At 49.8% G+C, this 14,319-nt stretch overlaps 1 protein-coding gene across 1 annotated transcript; it reads right to left on the bottom strand.

The window, feature by feature from the left end:
• Positions 1-6,742: 6,742 nt before the first annotated feature.
• Ccl22 (C-C motif chemokine ligand 22) lies at positions 6,743-11,318 on the bottom strand. The gene is made up of 3 exons (NM_001281664.1): positions 11,235-11,318; positions 10,002-10,125; positions 6,743-6,840 (listed from the first exon to the last, which is right to left on the bottom strand). The coding sequence occupies exons 1-3, from the start codon at positions 11,305-11,307 to the stop codon at positions 6,756-6,758; spliced, it is 282 nt and encodes a 93-aa protein (NP_001268593.1). The 5' UTR covers positions 11,308-11,318; the 3' UTR covers positions 6,743-6,755.
• Between the last annotated feature and the right edge of the window lie 3,001 nt (positions 11,319-14,319).

Here is a 14,319-nt window from a genome sequence, read left to right as displayed (position 1 = left end):
AGCATAGAAACAAGAGGACAACTTTTTAGTTCTCTCTTATTTATTTATTTAAGTTAGAAACAAGCTTGCTTCACATGTCAATCCCAGCTCCCTCTCCCTCCCCTCCTCCCCCACCCTCCCCACCAGGCCCTCCAGTTTTAGGTTCTCTCTTACCGTCTTTATGTAGATTCCAGGAACCAAACACAAGTTGCCAGGCTTACACAGCAAGGACCTTTACTTGATGAGTCATTTACTGGCCCTCTTCCATTCAGTTTTGTGGCATAACTTGATATTGTTACTCATTCTCCTTTCTGAAGACACGGTAGGATTCTGCATTGGATTCACCTAGCCCAGGCCTTTTTTCAGCTGGGAGATTTTTTAAAAAAATTATTACTACAATCATGTTGCTTGTCATAGATCTGTTTAGCTTTGGTAGGTAACTGTCTTAGAGTTTCTATTGCTGTGAAGAGACAGTGGCGGCTCTTATGAGGAAAAGTAATTGGGGCTCACTTACAATTTCAGAGGTTCACTCCGTTATCATCGTGGCAGAGAGCTTGGCAGCATGCAAGCAGACATGGTGCTAGAGAGGGAGCTGAGAGCCTACGTCTGGATCTGAAGGTGGCAGAAGGAGACTGGGTGCCACCCTGGGCCTAGCTTGAGCATATATGAGACCTCAAAGCCCACCACAACAGTGACACACTTCCTCCAACAAACCTACACCTACTCCAACAAAGCCATGACTCCTAATAATGCCACTCCCTACGGGCCTATGGGGACCATTTTCTTTCAAAACACTGCAATCATGATCATCTAGAACAGTAGTTCCCAACCTATGAGCTGTGACCCCTTTGGGGTTCGAACGACCCTTTCACAGGGATTGCATACACATATCCTTCATATCAGGTATTTTCATTATGATTCATGATTACAGTTATGAAGTAGCAACATAATAATTCTATGGTGGGTTGTCACCACATGAGGAGCTGTATTAAAGGGTCTCAGTGTTAGGAAGTTTGAGAACCACTGCTCTAGAGAGTCATACACTTCTGTTAGATCTTCCAGTTTAAAGGAGCTATACTCATTTAAATCTTAAAACACACGCTAATGATTTTCTGATCTCCTCTGTCATGTGGTGTCTCCTTTTTCCATCTCTGACTTTGTACATTTGGGGCTTCCCCACCTTTCTTCTGGTTAATTGGCTGAGGGTTTGCCGGTCCTGCCTTTTCAACGAACCAACTCTTTGCTTCATTGATTCCTTATGCTTACTTCATTGATTTCTGCCCTGATATTAATCACACCCTGAGCTTTTGACTCCTCTTAGGACCATCTAATTCTGGAGTAGAGCACAAACCTTACAAGAATTAAGCCCTTGGTCCAATCACCAACAGGGGTAGGGGTAGGTGAGGGCTGTCAAAAAAAGGATGAACAACAGCAAAAATCCCCCTACAAACAGAAAAATAGAATAGCTATCCCTTTGTGACTGGATAATTTTATTTCCCTTAGTATAATGTCCTCAAAGGTCATGCATGTGGTAGCATGTGTCAGAATTCCCCTCTTCAAATGCTGGCTAATAAATAGTTCACAGTGGCTGCTCACATCTGTTTTCTACTCCCCTGCTGGTGGACACTGAGGTTATGTCCCCCTTCGACAACTGCAAACAGTGTTACGATGAACATGAATGTGTAGCTATCTCTTAGACACCGTGCTTTTCATTTTTTGTATGTATGCATATTACCCACAGGTAACACTTCCGGGTCACAAAGCTGTAGCAACTCGATTTCTGCAAGAACAGCCAGTGTTTTCAACAGCAGCTGCAGCATTCTATACTCCAAGCACCTGTGCCCAGGGGTTCACATTTCTCCACATTCTTTCCAACACTTGTTACCGTCTAGGTTTCCTGTTCTATTTCCTGTGGGTTTTATTCCCATTTCTCCAGTGAGTGGTGATGTTATGCAAATTTTCATATTTTTTCTTGGATACCTGAGTATCTTCTGTGGAGAAAGATCTCTTCAAGCCCTTCTGAGATAAGACAGGAGACAGGGAGAGGACATGGGAAGGAAAGGAGCCCCTCCGTCTAGTTGAAGCCTCTAGCCAGCACAATTAACATTGGCACAACGAGTCAGCAGACATTGCATGTTAGCACAGCAACAAACAAGCATGAGACCCGGGGAAGTGTCTATTCTACTCTCAGAGATCCTTGGGAAGTCTCCAACGTTAACTTCGTTCACAGTGATGAAGACCTATCAATCCTGGTCCTGCCATGTGCTTCTCAGGAACCACCCCAGGGTCCCATCTGGGTTTCTTAGCAAGCCTTTGAAGATAAAGCCTCAAAACTCATCAGGCTGGTAGACATGGCAGGGCTGTCTTTGAGAAACCCCCAACCCATGCAATCAGTTTTTCTTTCCTCCTGAGTTCCTCCTCATTAACCCCTGCTTAAAAATATTTTTTAAAATGCCTTTTGGCTTTTGGAGGATGTAGAGAAAGGGGAACACTCCTGCATTGCTGGTGGGAGTGCAAACCTGTGCAGCCAATTTAGAAATCAGTATGGCGGTCTCTCAGGAAAATAAGAATCAGTCTATCTCATGATCCAGAAATTCCACTCTTAGGCATATGCCCAAAGGATGCACATTCATGCCACAAGGACATCTGCTCAACTATGTTCATAGCAGCATTATTTGTAATAGCCAGAACCTGGAAGCAACCTAGATGCCCCTCAACTAAAGAATGGATAAAGAAAATGTGGTACATTTACACAATGGAGTACTATTCAGCAGGAAAACAAAACAAAACAATGAAATCTTGAAATTCAAAGGCAAATGGATGGAACTAGAGAAAACCATCCTAAATGAGGTAACCCAGTCACAAAAAGAAAAACATGGAGTGTACTTACTCATAACATAGGGCAAAGGATAACCGGCCTACAATCCACAACCCCAGAGAAGGTAGGAAGCAAGAAGGACCCTAAGAGAGACATACATCATCACCCAGAGAAGGGGAAAGGAGCAAGCTCTCCTGAGCAAATTGGGAGCACGAGGAGGGAGGAGGAAAGGGAGGTAGGAGAAAGGGGAAGGAGGAGGAGAACATGAGGTATCAGGAAGATTGAGGCAAGGGAAGAATAGAGGAGAGCAAGAAAAGAGATACCTTAATAGGGGGAGCCAGCCGGGCATTGGTGGCGCACGCCTTTAATCCCAGCACTCGGGAGGCAGAGGCAGGCGGATCTCTGTGAGGTCGAAGCCAGCCTGGTCTACAAAGCGAGTTCCAGGACAGCCTCCAAAGCAATACAGAGAAACCCTGTCTCGAAAAACCAAAAAAAAAAAAAAAATAGGGGGAGACATTATAGGTTTAAAGAGAAACCTGGCACTAGGGAAATGTCCAGGGATCCCCAAGGATGACCCCAACTAAGAATCTAAGCAATAGTGGAGAGGCTACCTTAAATGCCCTTTCTCTATAATTAGATTGATGACTACCTTAAATGCAATCCTAGAGCCTTCACCTAGTAGCTGATGGAAGCAGAAGCAGAGACCCACAGCTAAACACTGAGCCGAACTCCTAGAATCCAGATGTAGAGAAGGAGGAGTGATAAGCAAAGGGATCAAGACCAGACTGGGGAAATCCACAGAAACAGCTGACCTGAGCAAATGGGAGCTCACAGACTCCAGTCTGACAGCTGAGGAACCAGCATAAGACCAAACCAGGCCCCCTGAACACGGGTATCAGTTGGGAGGCCTGGGCAGTCTATGGGCCCTCTGGCAGTGGAACCAGTATTTATCCCTAGTGCAAGGACTTTGGGAGCCCATTCCCTGTGGAGGGATATTCTTCCAGCCTAGACACATGCAGGAGGGCCTAGGCCCTGCCCCAAATTATGTGTCAGACTTTAATGATCCCTCATGGAAGGCCTCACCCTCCTGGGGAGGGGATGGGGGTTGGTGGAGGGTATGGGAGGACAGGAGGGAGAGGGAACTGGGATCAGTATATAAAATAAGATTGTTTTTTATTTAAATAAAAAAATAGAGAAAAATGCCTTTAACTCCAAGTGTGTTGCAGTCAACAAAGCTGACAGGAGTTGGGGATCTGAAGAGCGTTTTTTGACAATCAGACGTGGAGATGCAGAGTTTGGAGTTTGGAGTTTGACACTCAGAAGTGGAGATGCAGAGTTTGGAGTTTGACCCGCTGTTTTTTGGTCTTGCTTGGTACAGTTCCACAGCCTTCCTCACTATGCCCTCTTTCCCCCCTTTGGGATGATAATGTGTATTCTATGCCATTATGTTCTAGAAGCATGCAATCTACTTTTTATTTTGATTTTACAGGGCGTTGTAATTAAGAGATTTCATGAATCTCAGAAGAAACTTTGAACTTTAGACTTTTAGACAGTGAGGAAACCTTTAAAGACTATGAGAACTTTTGAAGTTGAACTAAACACATTTTGCATTATGACATGGCTAAAAGCCTGTGGGGATCAGGGGAGTGGAATGTGGTGCTTTGAATGAAAACAGCTCCCATAGATGCATAAGAACTGGCATTGTTAGAAACTGTGCCCTTGTTGGAGGAAGTGTGTCACTCGGGGTGGGCTTTGAGATTCCAGATGTTCAAGCCATGCCCAGTGTTTCACTCTCTTCCTGCGGTCTGCCTATCCAGATGCAGAACTCTCAGCTACCTGTCCAGCACCATGTCTGCCTCATGCTACCCTGTCAGTCCATGACAATAATGGACTGAACTTCTGAACTGTAAGCCAGCCCCAATTAAGTGCTTCCCTGTAAGAGTTGCTGTGGTCATGGTGTCTCTTCACAGCCAAAGAAACCCTAAGATAGTGTGAGGACCCCCCCATAAAAGGGGCTAGGTCTGTGAAGAATTGAGGAGTCCAACCCCAGGGAGCCATACTACCTGACTCAGGACACCCATGTGACTGGGTCACATGGCACAATGGATGTACACTCTCACCATCCCACAAGCCTCCCTTCTCTTCCACGGAGGGGTTTGGACCCTGAAGGAGGGCAGGACCAGGAGAAGAAAGTCTCTAGGTCCCTGGATATCCACCTGGGAGGCTATTCATTGACCAAAATGCTGGATGTGCCTATCTGAGAAAGAACTCTTCTATTGAATGATCATTCTATGCCTAGCTCTGGACCTGGGGGTGAGCAGTGATCTTATGCATGGCCAGCCAGGTTGGTGGGGGACTGGGGACAAATTCCGGCTTTTCTGTTTGTATTTGTGTAGCTGCCCCCCAAGCCTTGTATCCACCCATAGGGTGACCTTGTACAAGTCTCTTTATATTTAAATGTCAAACCTTCTCCAGTAAATGGCACAGGTCATGGTACCCCATCTATTTCACAGTGGCACAAATGACAAGGAACTAAGGCAGACACTGTTGGTGAACATTTATTTTCACAGAAGTAGGAGAAGAGGTGGGTCTCAGGGCACCTGTGCGTGGAGAGTGAGCAGACTGGCATTAATGGTGCTCCTGGTTGGCAGATGTTCCTCCTGGGTTCTGGAGGGACATGAGCCCTGGACACAGCTGTGGCTGGCAGTATCAGTCCCCATGGCTTGGATCCAGCCCTCCTCGGTCCCATCTTCTGTCAGCTGAGGCTCAGAGTGGTAAAACACCCTCCTCAGGGTCACACAATTCAGTCACTCCAGGGGAACAGGCTGCTTTATTCCCCCACCCCCAGGACACTGCTGTCCCCAGAGAAGCACAAATGAATCTTAAATCTTTGGCCTGGTCCCAACCACCCAAGAATAATTCCCAACCAAGCTCTTTAACTTAACTATGGTACCCACTGACATTAGCACAGGAAGCTGCTTTCTGAGGACAAGAATGTATGGCCCTCCCTGACCCCAGTTCCTAAAACTCTCCAATTCATCGGTTTGGTCTCCTACATATTTATCCTCTTTTCCTATATAAATATAACTACAGCTTATAATACCAAGCCATGGTAGTCACTGACACCATAGCACGAATTTGATTATCAGTGATTCAGTCAAGTAGTCAGGAGAAGTAGATTGAGGAAGAAAGGGTAAAAGACCCAGCGTATGGTTAAAGAGGGATGGAAGGTAATTCCCGGTAAATTTAGGCTTTCACAGCCCCTTTCTAACAAGCCGAGTCTCTGTGTTGACAGTAAACTGTCCTGTATCCAGGGACGGGGAAAGTATTACTTCTATTGATGGAGTCTGCAGCTCCTTTCAGAATTCTGATTCTGAGCCTGCCCCTGTGTTCCCTGCTCCATGCCCCGTGCTCCCTGCCCCACACTGGAGACTAAGAGATAGGAGCAGTTCTGGTGGGGACGTTGGCCTAACCCCGGGGCCTGGTGGACCAGCACGAATGCCTGAGAATTCCTGAATGAAGGTAGAGGCTAGAAGGGTGCCTATTGGAACTGCCTGGGAATTAAGTGGCGCCGGACCAGCGCAAGTGGCAGGAAAAACATTCTGAGCGTCAGCAACCTCCCAGGAAGTGGAACTGAGTAGCACGGACTTGAAGAATTTCGGTCTTCCCTAGTCTGGGGAGAGGGGAGGCACCGGATATACCGGACCAGGACACCAAAGCAAGGTGAGGAGGGGATGCTGGGAAAGGGCGGGCCTGAATGTGCTCCTTCGGCTGCCATGTTGGGAGAGGATGGGCTAGAGGGGCTGGAGGAGAGGTGGAGGGACAAGAGGCCGGCCGGAGTGACAGCCCAGGGCATGGTGGTGAGCGACGGCAGCGTCGTTGGCAAGGCTGGGATGGCAGCAGGGTAGGGCTTGCTGAGTCTTCCTGGAGAGGCCACGCCCATGCCATCAGGCCTTCTTCACCAGGCCAGCTTATGGAGAATCCTCTTCACCCAGGGCAGCCTGGGGTCGGCACAGATATCCCGGTTCTTGATGGTTATCAAACTGGAAGAGATGCCGGGGAGCAGGTCAGCATTAGTAGGCTAGTTGCCACAAGGACAGACTCTAGAGCTGGCCTATCTGGATTGAATTCTAGCTTCGCTCCTTGTTAGTAAGTCAGGTAACTTCTCTGAGCCCTGGTTTTCCACATCTGTAAAATGGGGTGACAGTCTTGCCCAGCTGCGTGAGATTTTTATGAAGCTGTGATTATATATTCTGACCTGCATAGGGCTACAGCTCTATATAATTGTGTCAGATGTCTTCAACTTTTTATATTGTTTTTGTTTCTGTGTGTGTATGTGTGTGATGCATGTGCACAGTCATGTAGAGACCAGAGGTTGACAGAGCATCTTCCTCACTTGCTCTCCATCTTATTTTTAAGTGAAGTTCACGGAATTTGAAGTTCCAATCCAACTAGACTGACTGGCCAGCAAGGCCTGGGATATTCTTCACCTTTCCAGAGCTGGGTTACATGCACACGCTCTTTCATCTGGCTTTTCTGCATAAGTGCTAAGGATCTGAACTTGGGTCCTCACGCTTGCTCAGCAAGCCCTTTCCTGACTGAACAATTTCCTCATCCCCTTGTACAATGGCTTCCTTCATTCTTGCAACAACTCCATGTGTCCCTGCTCTACCCACAGATGTAAAGAAATTTGGCTGAATAGCAGAAGGAGTAAAGTAAGTCTGGGGTGGGGGCTGGACCTTAAAGAACATCCCTTCCAGGCCTCTTCGAGAATCCTAGAGCATTTGGTGGAGAAATAGGTTTTCCCTGTGGTGATGGAAGTGTTAACCACCAATTGACAGCATGTAGGATCACTTCGGAGATCTCTGGGCGTGCCTGTGGGGATATCTTATTTTAAGTGATGTGAGAAGACCCATCTTAATTGTGGGTGGGGTGTCTCCTGGACACAAGCTGAGCATGTGCATTCTCTCTCTGTTTCCCGACCGTGCGTGAGATGTGACCAGCTGCTTCTGGCTCCTACGGTCTAGACTTCCCTGCCCCGGCAGCCTGCACCTTGAACTGTGAGCTAAAAACACACCCTTTCTCCCCTAAGCTGTGCTTGTCAGAGTGTTTTATCACAGCAATTAGCAAAGCAACTCAGACACCCAACAAGTGTGGCCCAGGGCTCCTGCCCTGCACAGCTGCAGCAAGCACCAGGTGCAGGCACTGAAGCTGTGGCTGGCAAGGTGGGCACAGGCTGGCTGGCCGTGGTGCCTCTGCTCCAGTTCCACAGCTGCACCCCGACAGTCCTGCCCTACGGCTGAGAGCTGCTGGCGCCCCCCACCCCCGTCCCTGGCCTGTCCTCGCACCATGGAGCACTAATGAACAGAGCCTGGGGACAACAGCAACACCAAGCTTGGCTGTTTTTGTTTTGTTTTGTTTTGTTTGTGTGGAGACAGGGTCTCTCCCTGGTTTTCCTGGAACTCACTCTGTAGACCAGGCTGGCCTTGAACTCACAGAGATCCACCTGCATCTGCCTCCAGAGTGCTGGGATTAAAGAAGCCAGCCTGAGTGAGGCTGCTTGGGCATCTTACACAAGACTGGTTCCTCCCTGTGTGTCCATCTCCCCAGCCGTCAAGACTGTCTTTACAGAGTCCCTTTAGGCTGAGTCCACTAAGGTCTGTCCTTCACTGAGCAGCTCCTGTGGTACAGGCCAGAGCTCTGTGACTTCTACTTGCTGTGGCTACCCTGTGATGCTGAAGAGACCCTTAAGCTCAATGCCACCTCCTCAGTGTGCGAGGGACCCAGATGGACGGTGACTGCTGCACCGAGCTGTTTCTAGCTAAAGGTTGTGTGCCTTATGCTCAGCACACAATCTTTCCGCACTTGGGAAACAGGGGGTTATGGCTCTGCTGAAGTGATGGGAAACAGTCTCAGCCCTAAAGGGGCCAGGCCCTTGGGAGGGCTCCTGCTCTGACCTTCTTTGTCCTTCTCCAGCAGACAACTCTAATAGATGGAGTCGGCTGGTCTGATAAGACCCAACTAGACTTCCTTAATATAGGTGACAATGGTGTGGCTGGGGCATATATGAGGCCACTGGCAGTGGATCCAAGACCTAACATTAATGCACAAACTGACTTAGTGGAGCCCATTCCCTATGGAGAGATACCTTGCTCAGCCTAGACACCGGGGTGTGGGGGGGGTGGGAGGCGCCTTGGTCCTGCCTCAACAAGGTGATGGGACAGACTTAGCAGACTTCCTAGGGGAGGCCTTACCCTCTCCAAGGAGCAGATGGGGGGTGGGAGAGAGGTGGGAGGGAGGTGGGGGAAGCGGGGGAGAGGAGGGAGGGGGGGAACCGGGATTAGAAAGTAAAAAATAAATTAATAAAGAGACTTTAAGAAAAAAGAGATGGAGTCAGCTATGGGAGGAGGGAGAGAAGACATAGAGCCCAAGGTGTGGGGTCAGGACCCCAAATCCTAGAACTGTCCGATAGGTGATGTGCTGGAAGCAGACTCTAAGGGGTTAGCAGCAGCCAGATGGCTACCACAGAAAAGGAGGCGTCTTCCCGCCAGCTGGAGAGATCTGGGGTGCAGAGGGGGAGAATCACAATAGAAAACTCCTCCCGGGAGCACAGGAGCTCCTACAACAGCCTGGGAAGCCTTGCCCCAGGCTCTTCTTTACTGAGCCTGCTTCCATTCCCCTGCTGAGCCTGGGTCCCTTCCCTTTGCCAACCTTGGGTCTAACCTATGGAACGGGCTGACCTCCTTGTAGAATTGCTTCAAAGACTGAGTGAGTCACATGGATAGTGCTCAGCATAGTCCAGCACATGGGCAGTCATCTACAGGGCTTAGCATAGACCAAGATGGCTACCCGTAAGAAATCCAGGGACTGGGAGGACCCAGGATGCCTCAGCAGGGAGCGACTCTAAACACCCACACTACTTCTCGTCACCAGTAGCCCGTGGCTGGCTATGTACTGCCCACGCGGCCGTGCTGGGGTGGTACCATCTATTCGGCTGCCATCCTCGCATCCGTCATGCTACAGACGGTCAGCAGTCTGTCTGTTGAATGGTACTATCATTTTGGAATTCAGAACTCCCAAGCCTGCCTGAACCATCCCACGCAGCCAAGCCTCCTTGCATTGGAGCTCCATACATCCTGCTCGCCTTTGGGCCACACCCATCAGGCCCCTCCTCCAAAGCCCTGAGGCCCAGCTCCCCACTCACACAACGCCAGGCTTGCGGCAGGACTTTGAGGTCCAGAAGAACTCCTTCACTACGCGCGGCGGCAGGGGCTGACGGATGTAGTCCTGGCAGCAGATGCTGTCTTCCACGTTGGCACCATAGGGACCTGGTGGAGGGGTGCCCAGGGCACATCAGCTGGAGCGCAGAGAGGCCAGCCCCAGCCCTGGTCACAGACTGACCTATGGGAAAGGTTCTCTTCCACACCGATGGATCTCTTCTCTGCCTCATACAGAGATGCCACTAAGGGCCCAGTGTCTACACTATGGGACAGTCGGCTCCAGGAAGTGGATTCAGAATGACAGAGCACCAACAGGCTTCTAAATGGGGTCCTGCACCTCTGAGCCAGAGGGAACCCCAGTGCTCACCTTGGATCAGGGAATGGACAACAGCTCCGGCTTCCCAGGAGCTGGTGGGATGCCTGGCCCTACTCCAGACCCAGCAGCCCTCATACTAGCAACGCAGAGTTAGAAATATCTTCCTCTTCTCTCTGCCCTGATGAGGCACAAAGAGGAAGGCAAGCACCCATGGTCACAGGGAGTCTTCAGCAGAGTCAAATCACAGCTCAGACAGATGGCAGTCACAGCACAGACCTGGTTCGAGTCCCACTCTGTCCCTCAGCGACCCTAATCTTTTGTCATCTCCAAGGCTCATGGAAGAATACCAGTGCCATAGGATTTTGCCACAAGGAGGCTTTCCAGAGACTTGATACTGTGAGCAACAACTGGCTGGCTGTAGTTGCCTCATTCCACTGTGGAGACCCTTCTCCTGCCCAGCCCAAAGCAGGAGGGTTGATAGCGTGATGGAAGGGAGGACCCTGTGTCGACCGCAGGCTCCAGAGCAAACCTTGGGTGTTGGGATGGCAGGGACAGTTTTCTAAGAGAGTCTCTACCTTTCCCAACTCAAACCTGATACCTTGTGGACCCTGTATCCATTTCAAGAGCCCCCATGCTTGAGCTGTCCAGGCAATAGGATCCCCAGACCTTGCATCCCACAACCCCCAAACCAACTGAGACAGAGCCTAAAAGCCAAGCCTTCCTGACTACCCAGTATATAAATGGATACACCCGTTTATAAATGGTATTGCCCACTTAAAAGTAATAGCGCTAGCCCAGGGAAGCGCCAGGGCTAGCCCAAGGCCACAAGAGCCGATGGCAGAGTCACTCCGGGACTCTTTCCAGACACTGCAGTGTCTACTCTCCTGCTCTCCAGCCTCACCTGCATCCGATGTCTGAAGTGCCACGGCAAGAAGGATGAGAGCCACGAGAAGCGGGGTCTGCAGGCTGGCCATGCTGCACTTACCCTCACCAGGTGTCTAATGGCCAGAGGACACGAGTCCTGGTACTTAAGCGCTCTCGCCACCCACTGGTTCTGACATCTCTTAGTCATCCCCAAGCCTGACATTCATGACCTAAAAGGAGAAGTCCTACTTCCCCAGAAGGCAGAATCCAGAGGTGGGGAACTACTCAGAGGGGACTGCCACCCTTCCAAACTGTGGGTCTCCAGAGACTTGTAAAGTCCCCTCTGTGGTGCTCTCCAGAGGCTGTTTGCCCAGTGACCTCAGCCATGTCGTTAGGGTTCTTGGGGAGAAAGTTCTCCTGGTGGAGATGGGGAGCCGGGCAAAGTCGGCACTGCCCACCCCAGTGACCGTTGGCACACGGACAGCACACACTGCCTGGAGTTGTGGCCTTCTTAAAGCCTCCAGGCCAGGCATCCCTGCCCCTTTCAAAGGTGGAGGCCTATGAGCCCCTTGGGTCAGGCTTCTGGCGGTACCCTGACTTTTCTAGGGCTTCTTAGAAGACTCACCCATGTCAGAGCAGACTCTCCTCAGCTTGCACAGGGTCTGAACCTCCTCAGCTTTCCTGCCGCCTCATCTCCCCCTCCTGCCATCCTGCTGATTAACCTGCTTTACCTGCATGCCCCCAGTCCTGTCCAGCTCCACTGCCCGCCCGACAACAGCAGATTCCCCTGCCCACGCTGCGGCTGGTCGAAGAGAGTGTGCAGACTCGGGGGCCTTGTGACCCCTTCCTACTGCAGCTCCCCATTTACCTGGGGGCCAAGCCCAGACTCCTGACTAGGAACTTCAGGGCCACTTAGGCAAAACAATTCCCCACTGCAAGGGAGACCGCATGGCACTACTAACAGTTCCTCAAAGAAGTCTGTGGCCTGACCCTGACTAGATTTTCACTCTCTACTTCTCTACTGCAGAAACTCCTACTCAAACGTCAGGAGCTGTTTGAAATGTCACTTGCTTAGTAAGCCCACCTCCTCAGGACTTCATGCTCCCCAAGTAACCGGGAATGTGGCCCAGGAGGAGCTAGCTGGGGACTGTCTTATAAGCCAAAAGAGCTGATCCCTTATATCGTCCTCAGTATCCAACCTGTTGAAGGGCCTGCTGCTCCTGTGTTCCAGGTGCCCAGTTCTGTGAGCTGTCACCGTGCTGGTGTGGGCTTTGGTGATGCATCTGTCTTTGAATCATTTTTACTCCTGTAAGTGACCTCTCACCCATAGTCCTGTAAGTAGCCCCCCAAAACTCATTGTTCACCAAGATGGACCTTCGCAGTACCCATACTTTGGTCTCCCTATCTGGAGTGAGCAGTTGTGTATGTTACATCTCCTCATGAAAAGTCTTGTCACGTAACATTCGGGAAAAATGAATGGCAGCCACAGCTGCAAACATCTGAGCCGGCCTAGCCCTGCTGAATGCACTTCACATGGCTTGAATCACCAAATAACATGTTGTATGTTGTGTATCGGAAATGTGGCCCTCTCCAAGTAAACCAAGCTTCCAGTACTAATTTCTAGTCAGAGAAAATACACGCATTGGATGTGGTGGCTCACACTTGTATTCTCAGCTGCTGGGGAGGGTGAAGAAAAGGGTTGCTTAGGCCATGAGTTCAAAACCATCTGGGCAGTCTACTGAGACCTAGTACTTAACAAAACAACAACAAAAACTGGGAGAAAATAAGTTACCCCACAAAAGCAATTTGCCAACCCCCAAAGGACTTCAGACCTTCAATCAGCTGTCCCAGAATTCAGTGTGTGTGTGTGTGTGTGTGTGTGTGTGTGTGTGTGTGTGTGTGTGTGTGTACACATACATATATGCTTCAAAAATTAGGGCTGGTTACGGTGGCCTATACCTGTAATTCTAGCACTCAGGAGGCTGAGGCAGGAGGATGCCTGTGAGTTTGAGGCCAGTAATGACCCTATGGCACACAGCTGGGATTGTGGAGCTGGCTCAGTGGACAAAGCGCCTGCTGTGCCTGCGTGAGGACCTGAGCTTTGTCCCCCAGACCCTCGGAGGGCAGACGCATGACTGCAATCCCAGTGATCCACGGTGAGGTGTGACATGGAGCCAGGAGGATCCCTGGACGCTAACCTGACTCACGAAGTGATGAACAAGACACCCTGTCTCCAACAAGGTAGAAGGCGAGAACCAACGCCCAACAGCAACTTCTAACCTTCAGAAGCCGGGTGTGGTGACTCGCTGCAATCTCAACATCCGGGTGTTAGACAAAAGGATGGCCAGGCGTTTGGAGCCAGCCTGGGCTATACAGTGAACTCTAGGTAAGCGTGGGCTAGATTTAGACCCTGCCTCAAAACAATAAAATAAACCAAAGACCTTCCAGAAATAATTGGGGAAATTTGAATACAGACTGGCATTAGGTGCTATTGTGTCTTAAAGTAGATTTGCTTCATGCACGGAAGACTTCAAGGTGTGTAAGAGATGCTCCTGTTCCTAAAAGAGGCACGCTGAGGCGTTGAGGAATGAGAATCATAGTTTCAGAGTTGGGAGAAACATATTGGTAAATGTAATATGTGCATATGACACCTTTGGCTGTGGTATCAAATGAATACTGTGTACATGGATTGATATATAGAGAGTGTTGTGTATGTGTTTTACAAACACAGATGCAAGTGCAAGGTATGTATGTGCACAAGACGCATATGTGGATGTGCACGTGTGTATCTGGATGGGGAAACAAAGCCAGACGGCAAGACGAAGTTGCTAACAGTGGTGGGACTTGGTCACTTGCTGAACTAATCTAACAGTGCACTTGACCACTGAACATGTATCTGACTGAGATTGGTGATATGCTCCTGTAGTCCCAGCACTTAGGATGCTGAGGCAGAAGGATCAAGAGTTTGAAGATAGCCTAGGCTACATAATACGACCCTGTCTCAAAAGCGAAAAAACAAAAGCAAAGCTGTCTTATGTCTGTGCTATGAGGCAGGGTCTTGCTGTGAAGCCAGGCTGGCCTCTAGCTTGCAGTCACTCTCCTGCCTCTGTCTGGGTGCTGGG

This window comes from Mesocricetus auratus, unplaced genomic scaffold (genome assembly GCF_017639785.1).
Source record: "Mesocricetus auratus isolate SY011 unplaced genomic scaffold, BCM_Maur_2.0 Super-Scaffold_100714, whole genome shotgun sequence".
NCBI lineage: Eukaryota > Metazoa > Chordata > Mammalia > Rodentia > Cricetidae > Mesocricetus > Mesocricetus auratus.
The sequence above is the reverse complement of the archived record's forward strand: the minus strand, read 5'-3'. Positions and strand labels throughout refer to the sequence as shown.

Bases quoted from the DNA above. Each gene is read 5' to 3' on its own strand.
- Ccl22 (NM_001281664.1), bottom strand. From the start codon at position 11,307: ATGGCCAGCCTGCAGACCCCGCTTCTCGTGGCTCTCATCCTTCTTGCC. The intron at 10,126-11,234 runs GTGAGGCTGGAG...CCCCTCCACCAG, and splicing joins ACTTCAGACATCGGATGCAG to GTCCCTATGGTGCCAACGTG. The intron at 6,841-10,001 runs GTGAGTGGGGAG...CATCTCTTCCAG, and splicing joins TGCCGCAAGCCTGGCGTTGT to TTTGATAACCATCAAGAACC.